Here is an 8,204-nt window from a genome sequence, read left to right as displayed (position 1 = left end):
CTCGGCATTGTGAAGATCTTCGGTTAAAACGGTCCTGAATTTCAAATGACCGATTTTCGCCGAAGTACTCGGAACTTTGTGACATGCAAACATGATCTGAATAAGCAGAAAAAAATGTAAAATTTATGATTAAATGTAACTTATTTGATCCTCGCGTGGCGGGGCAACAATAGTTGCTATAACACGGGTGTTCTGTTTCATACACCTCGTGCCTGCTTACAAGTTACCACACATATAACTTTTTGGTGATTATTTTTTGCCCATTTATTAGTGACCACTGTGTTGGAGCAATTGCCGTCAAATGTCTTGCCAAGTGGCAGACACATACCCCCACAGGCCACAATAGTAGACTATGTCCTGAACTTTTAGTGCAGCAATTTAAAAAAATACATTACAGTAACCGCAACAGTTAAAAATATATAATATATAGTGGACTGGGGGAAGATGGGACACCATGTTTTAAACATATACATTATACAGTAGGGTGGGGTTTATACAGTAGGGTGGGGTAAGACGGGACACCTTTAGAACATAATATCCAAATATCCTGACCGTGTTTTAAACAATTAACAACCGGTCTATGGGAGTCGTGAAGATACGGTTTTATAATTCTTTAAATGTTTTTTGATTACTACCAAATGGGACGAGAAAATAAAAAGTGTCCCATCTTCCCCCCCTCTACAATATAATCTTACCTGTAAAACTGTTACCCCAACAAAGGGTAAGAACGCATACTCGCCGAAAGCGGCGCTAGAGAAGGGAAACACGAACGAAACAATAGTCCCCGTCAACCAATACGTGGCAGCAGACGCGTACAATGCGGTTGGTCTTGTGGTTTGTGTAGTTAACTGCGACGGTAGGGCCACAAAAGCAATTCCAGGTCCGCCCATAACAGCAGTTGTGTAGATTATTAATGCAGTTACGCTACAGTACGGTAGAACAGCGCTGTGGCCTTGTAGCGCTATGAAAATGACCAGGAAAACAAGAGAGCACGCACCGATTGCTAGGCCGAAAATTAGGAGTTTTTTGGTCCCGATTTTTCGCAGGATTTGAGCAAAAAATAAAGTCACGCAAAATGTGATCAAGTGCATACCTGTAAAAAGTATATAAAGTTGTATGAACGTGTATTGTACTGTAAGGTAACATGGATACTGTTAGCATATAATTTTGCATCTTTTCTAAATGAGTTTAAATAGTTAACAGCGCTCTTTCAGAGTCGTGAGGATATGGTTATATAATTCTGTAACTATTCTTCCGTTATTACAAAATTAAACAATAAAAAATATATAATATGTTTCATCTTACCCCAACCTACTATATAGTAGGGTGGGAGAAGATGGAACACCTTTAGCACATAATATCCAAATATCTTGATCGTTTTTGTTAAACAATTATCAACGGTCTATGGGAGTCGTCGGGATACGGTTATATAAATTGTTAATATTTTTTGCTTACTATAAAATTAAACGATCAAAGAAAATGAAAACATGTCTCAAAACTATACTATAGTAGAGTGGGGTAGAATTGGGCAGCTTTTCATTCTATTTTCTTGTCCCATTTGGTAGTAAACAGAGAACATTCAAAGAATTATAAAACCGTATCCTCACGACTCCCATAGACCGTTGTTAATTGTTTAAAACACGATCAGGATATTTGGATATTATGTGCTAAAGGTGTCCTGTCTCTCCCACCCTACTATATTTATTTTGTTAAAATAGAAATTCTTACCTATAGAAGCATATGTAGCGTTGTTCCCTTGCACTCCTGCTGTGTGGAATATCCTATTTGAGTACAAAGCAACAGCAGAAATTCCAGTGGTCTGTAGACTCCCCATAACCAAAACTGTACATATTAACTGCTGCCGATATTTCGGTATCTTCACCATTTCCCAGAAAGAGGCTTCCGTTAAAGTGGTGTCTAGTTCGATTTCTTTTGATAAATTATTGAATTCTGCTTTCATGTTCGCTAGTGTAGACTTTCTTAGCTTTTTTAGAAGTCTTAATGATTTTTCTTCGAAACCCGTTTTTGATCAGCCAGCCAGGAGTTTGGGGGAGCCAATGCGCGCTTAGTAAATACACCATTGAGAAGAGTATAGGCACACATACCAAAAATGGCCATGTATTTTCCCCACCCAGTACAAGAGGGTGACCTATACCGTTTCCCAGTGCATATCCTAGTGGTACCACTAGTCCGGATATACTTAAATGTTTTCCTAAGTAGCGATGTACTGTAGTTTCAGAAATGAGCAACGGTGCGGCTGTGAAGCCAATTCCTCGAGCAAAACCGCATAAAAAACGCCCTGCAATGAGGCTTTCGTACGTTTTGAAGTAAACTGCCACAGGTCCCATAAGAATGCATGATATTATGTTTGTAATATGGGTGAAAACCATACTTCCTCGTCGACTGAAAAAAAGTTAAATATGTTATTTGAATGTAACTTGTTTATCCCCGCGTGGCGAGGCAATGGCAGTCGTTATAACGCAAGTTTTCTGTTTCATACACCTCGTGCCCGCTTACGAGTTGCCATGTATGTAACTTTTGTAGATAATTGCTTTTTTATTAAATTATAAGCAGGCACGAGGCGTATGAAGCAGAACACCTGTCGGTCGCATAACGACTGTCGTAACCCCGCCATGCGAGGATAAACAAGTTACATTCATTCATAATTAAAAGGCAAGTACGAGGTGTATGAAACAAAACACTCGTGTTATAACTTTACCGTCGTTGTCCCGCCACGCGAAGATAAATAAGTTAAAACAGCGTCTTACCTAAAATTTGTGACTGCTAAATGTGCAGACATTGCTCCAGCCAATGAACCAAGTAATAGCATTGACTGAATAGATGTAACCAAAACCATGAGTGTAGTTTCTCCAATACTGCTGTTGTATCGCTCCTAAAAATGGCAAAATGTTCATTACAACACGATTTTCTCCTTAAAAACGACAACTTAGATATTTTTATTGTAAAATAATTGCTATAACATCGTGGGCTTTAAAGTGTATCTGTTTTAAAATCTCTAAAAAATTAATCAACCATTATAAGTTGTTTAGTAGAGCGGGAAAAGATGGGACACTTTTCGTTCTATTTTTTTGTCTTACTTTTTCAAATATTTTTAGTAAACAAAAATAATTAGGAAACTGTATCCTCACGACTCCCATAGAGCGTTGGTAATTGTTTAAACACGATCAGGATATTTGGATAATATGTGCTAAAGGTGTCCCATCTTTTCCCACCCTACTATATAACACCGTATTGATAATTGTATAGGGTTTTAGTTCAAAAAATAAGCAGTGGTAATGATATATACGTGGTAACTTGTAAGCGAGCATGATATGTATGAAACAGAACACCTGTGTTATACAGACTGTCGTTTTCCCGCCATGCGAGGATAAATAAGTTACATTCTTTTAATTTTAAATACAGTTTGGTTAGATAAAAGTTAGCACACAAAGTTTTAAACTGCACAGTTACGAAGTCTAAACGCATAAGCATAGGCTATGCAGTATTTGATTTAGAACGGTAAAAGCCGCTAAGCATACACTTGAAAAGCTATATAGTTAAAACAGCCGGTGTACAAAAGCATAAGTGTTTGCAAGTACAAATACAAATACGTCGCCGCAGGCTTGCAAAACGTCTCTTTTGTCTGTATTTGACAATTCAGCACTTTCTAGTTATCAAAATTTAACAGTCAATTTCAAATATTTGCAAAACATTTAAGTTTTTACGACTTTATTGCGACACAAATTAACTTACATTAAAAGTTGTGTTAACAAATGCTCGAATAGCAGGTGTCGCTGGATTTAAAGAAGTCATTGTAAAAGACAGCACCAAAAAAGTCGAAATTTGGGTAATATATATCACAAACATGCAGTACGTGCTGCAAATTTCCTTTTCCATTTTGTAAAACCAATCTACAGATCTAAAACTGTAGTACAGTTTACGTATAGCCCAAAATATGCCGACTTTTTTGTAATAAATAGTATTGTTATGCTGTGCCTACGAAATACTGCTAAGTTCTTTGCCAATATTTTAGTAATGCCTCGTTGCTACGTAAAGGCGTATGCTCTCATAGACAAAGTCATGCATTTGTAAACATATATGCTACACTGTATGTATTGCTGTATACTCTTGTCTGTAATAGCAACTATCTGCATTTGTTTTTACAGTACGACTAGCTATGCCTTTGTTTTTACACAACTGAAATCTAATTCGCTGGTAGTAATAAGTATACACACTTACATGTTAAAAACGTTTATGCAATACAGCTTAATATTCGGCTTTTGGCTATTAGACTAATAAACGCCAGTAAAAGCTGTCGAAAATCGATATTTCAAGGCTGCTAATGGTCGAAAAACGCTTTCAAAACTAGCTTAAACATTTGCAAAAGACAAACTGTATGCTGTTTTAAATAAGCTAAGATGCCACTGTACTGCGTATGATAATATAGACGACACGCTGCCAGGAAACAACAGCGAATTTCTTTTCCTGCAGTGCTTGGCGGCCAGACAGCAGTTTCATTTATAGAGTACAACCGCAAAAAAGCGCATTAAAAGCTATGGTATTTGACCAGCATCGTAAAAATGTACGTTGGTACACTTGAAGGCAATTAACATGTAAAAAAATCACGGACACGCACGCTCGGTTTCAAATGGTTTGATTTGTGGCACTTAAAAAGCTATATAGATCACTACTAATGCTCCACAAATTTACAGCTGGTGCTGTAGGACTATAATTACACTGTTTTCTAACAATTGCTGAGTAATTTGTTTTAATTAAATGTAGACCACTTGCTGTTTATGTACGTTAGGTTTATTACCACGCTTTTTTACTGTTCTTTTTAATACACGTTTTCCTACTGACCCGTTGGTCACTAATGGGTTGACTAAATTCTAAATTGTCAGCCATATAGGAAGTACAATCACCCAATCACCCCCAAAGTCCCATACTTTATAACTCGTAAGCTGGCATAAGGTATATAGTAGGGTTGGGAAAGATGGACACTTTTGTTCAATTTTCTCGTCTAATTTGGTAGTAAACACAGAACGTTCAAAAATTACAAAACCGTATCCTCGCGACTCCTATATAGACCGTTGTTAAATGTTAAAAACACGGATATTTAGGTAATATGTGCGTCTTCCCCACCCTACTATATGGTACATAACAATAGCATTATAACGGCTTATGTGATTATGAATAAGTTACATTTATTCAAAACATTGACAAGCGATGACGAACTGGCAAATATTGACCGACTTTTAACTAGGCTGCGTTTACACATTACATTTGCATTCTAACGAATTTTTAAAGTGTGAGTCTTATACTGCTATAAAAAACATTACCTAATTGCTTTATGCGGCTTATACAGTAGAAACTTAACGTACTGGTTCGTAAAAAATCGTTTTTTTTAAACCGTAAGCGTGTTTTAACAACTGTTGTTTTGTCGCTATATCCGTGTTTTTTTCGATTTAACTGTTTAAAAATCTTCGCTACCGTTTTCGAAGAGATAAATAAGTTATTCTTATACTACTGTGGGGTAAGATGGATACCATTAGCATCTAAAACCAGATTTTCTAATCGTATTTTTAACAATTAACAACGCTCTTTTAGAGCCGAAAGGATATAGTTATAGAATTCTGTAAATATTCTTTGTTTACTACCAAATGGGAGGATAAAATAAAATGAAAACATAAAAACAAAGAGAACGCTATGGCGCTTGTATTACTATATAGCCGCATTGTGAGTAAAACAACTATTGGTACCCAGTGTTACTTGTATAGTATTATATACGCGCATATTTACATCGATGATTCATTTGCTTTTCGACGGAAATAGGCGCCGCAAATCCCCGCAGACTTTGGTGCGAATCATACAAATACGAATCGCGATCTTCGCATGCGCATTTTCGCTGCGCAGTTCTACGCATGATGCCTGCGCACACGTTAACACTGCCGATAAGGAAAAAACAATAACCACTTTTTTCTGTTTTTTTTTTATTCAATTTTAAAGTTTATAAATACTAAGGCAATTGCAGTAATACAGTAGGGTGGGGGAGATGGGACAACTTTAGCACATAATATCCAAATATCCTGATCGTTTTTAAACAATTAACAACGGTCTATGGGTGTCGTGAGGATACGGTTTTGTAATTCTTTGAATGTTCTTTGTTTACTACCAAATTGGAATAGAAAATAGAATAAAAATGTGCCCCATCTTCCCCCATCCTACTATATGTAATAAATATGAACTTAACGGAAAAATACACAATTAGTATTATAGTAAATATATATATGGGTATATATTATATTAAATATGAAACAAAGGGTAAAAAATGGCACAAAACATACATGTTTTTGTAACTGAAAAAATTTAAAAGGCAAATTCAAAATATTGCTTTTTAGTGGGTGTAGTAAAGCTGCATTTGTGGTTTGACTTTAAAATAAGCTAAATTCAAGCACTTAGAAGTTGGGATATGCTGGAACCTCTACCTCTACCAGTGAGGTAAAAATACATTGGCAAATTAGGCTAAAATGTCACTTCGTCTTTACTGTTATGATAAACTAATTGGCCAGCAATGTACGTAGAATACACTTGTAAACCATCTGAAAAAAGCACAAAATCTGTGTGTGCTCCAAAATTGCGCAAAAATACAACAGAAAATTAGGCTAAATTTTAACTTGACTATTACTGTAAACTAATTGGCCAGCAATGTATGTAGAATACACTTGTAAATCATCAGTTAAAAGAACAAAATCTGCTTGTGCACCATAATTTAGCGTCCCGATTGTATTTTCCATGCCCAAACATTCTGCTGGGTGTAGTGTAGCCGCTTCTAATGCTTCTTCTATACTAGACAATGTAGCTTTTTTAAAATGACGAATACAGTGGGGTAAGGTGGCAATACTTCCAGCTAAAGTTTTAGTATTCGCTACAAATGCCCTTTTTTCGTCAATCGTAACATGCTGTTGCCCTAATTGGTAGGTACCTGGTTCAAGGCCCATTGCAGAAATTGCATCTGTAACTAGAATCATCCCTTTTGGGTTTGCGCGATGGGCAATTCTTAGCGCTGCTGGGTTAGTATGTATACCGTCGGAAATCATGCCGTAATAAATTTGCTTGTCGATTTTTTTGCTAGTCAAAAGCCCTACTATTCCAGGATCTCTATGGTGAAACGGCAGCATAGCGTTAAATAAATGCGTTATTAATTTCGCTCCGGAATTCACAGCGTTTTCGGCTTGTTCTAGATTTGACACTGAGTGACCTAACGACACAATTATACCTTTTTCCGAGAGCATTTTGATCACCTCACAGGCATTGTCGAGCTCTGGCGCTAATGTAACGATTTTTACATTAGTTAGATCACCATACACTTCAAGCACAGAATCGCAACCAGTTAATTTTCGGATAAATTTTTCCGGGTGCGCGCCTTTTTTCTCATGGCATATAAAAGGTCCTTCTAAATGTACGCCCAAAATAGCGGCTCCGTTTTTTGACCCTTTTTTCGGCTGAATTTTCGCCAAAATTGCTTTGTAAATATGCGAAGGTGAAGTGACAATCGTCGGGCAAAAAGACGTGACGCCATACTGTAACAACCCCTTTGCGACCTTTTGAACTCCAAATTCCACATTTTCAACGTTCGATGAAAAATCGATTTCAAAACCGCCGTTAATTTGAAGGTCTATAAAACCAGGCGATAAAATTTTTCCTTTACAGTCAATTTTAATATCGGAGCCTTTTTTCTCTTCGAAAAACAGAAGTCTTGGATTTTGTATGATGCCATTCCTGACCCAGAGGTCGTCCCAAATAAGACGGTGGTTTCTTAGGATCCGACAGTTGTGAAATTGGACGATTTTGTTGGCGTCCATTTTTGCTCTAAGAGTCCACTATATAAGGTGTATCAATATTTGATTTCTATAATTGGCTGAAATATATACATATATATTTAATATGGGTATAACTCAGTACTGCATGCTCACAGTCTAGTTATAACATGGGTGTCTTTCTATACACCAGACAGTAGACACACATGGTGTATTCATACACCTCATGCTCACTGTTGAGTTATAACATGGGTGTCTTCTTATACACCAGACACACATGGTGTATTCATGCACCTCATGCTCACTGTTGAGTTATACATGGGTGTCTTCTCTATACACCAGACACACATGGTGTATTCATACACCTCATGCTCACTGTTGAGTTAT

General features: G+C 36.8%; 2 protein-coding genes across 3 annotated transcripts in view; both read right to left on the bottom strand.

Moving 5' to 3' along the window:
• LOC100177532 (solute carrier family 2, facilitated glucose transporter member 5) overlaps positions 1-7,909 on the bottom strand; it is a 9,978-nt gene extending 2,069 nt beyond the window's left edge. Inside the window, exons 1-4 of one of the 2 annotated variants that reach the window (XM_002130609.3) lie at positions 7,277-7,909; positions 2,769-2,893; positions 1,729-2,403; positions 696-1,093 (exon numbers count right to left, since the gene is read on the bottom strand). In XM_002130609.3, the coding sequence (XP_002130645.1) occupies positions 696-1,093; positions 1,729-1,960 (630 nt within the window). In that variant the 5' untranslated portion in view covers positions 1,961-2,403; positions 2,769-2,893; positions 7,277-7,909. Of the gene's footprint in view, positions 1-695; positions 1,094-1,728; positions 2,404-2,768; positions 2,894-3,753; positions 3,928-7,276 lie in introns of those variants that run through there. The other variant, XM_026837964.1, reaches the window with a different exon arrangement.
• LOC100179883 (N-acetylglucosamine-6-phosphate deacetylase-like) lies at positions 6,239-7,913 on the bottom strand. Its single transcript, XM_002130555.4, has one exon. The coding sequence runs from the start codon at positions 7,860-7,862 to the stop codon at positions 6,663-6,665; it is 1,200 nt and encodes a 399-aa protein (XP_002130591.1). The 5' UTR covers positions 7,863-7,913; the 3' UTR covers positions 6,239-6,662.
• Between the last annotated feature and the right edge of the window lie 291 nt (positions 7,914-8,204).

The sequence above is a fragment of the Ciona intestinalis genome, unplaced genomic scaffold (genome assembly GCF_000224145.3).
Source record: "Ciona intestinalis unplaced genomic scaffold, KH HT000040.1, whole genome shotgun sequence".
Taxonomy (NCBI): Eukaryota; Metazoa; Chordata; class Ascidiacea; order Phlebobranchia; family Cionidae; genus Ciona; species Ciona intestinalis.
The sequence above is the reverse complement of the archived record's forward strand: the minus strand, read 5'-3'. Positions and strand labels throughout refer to the sequence as shown.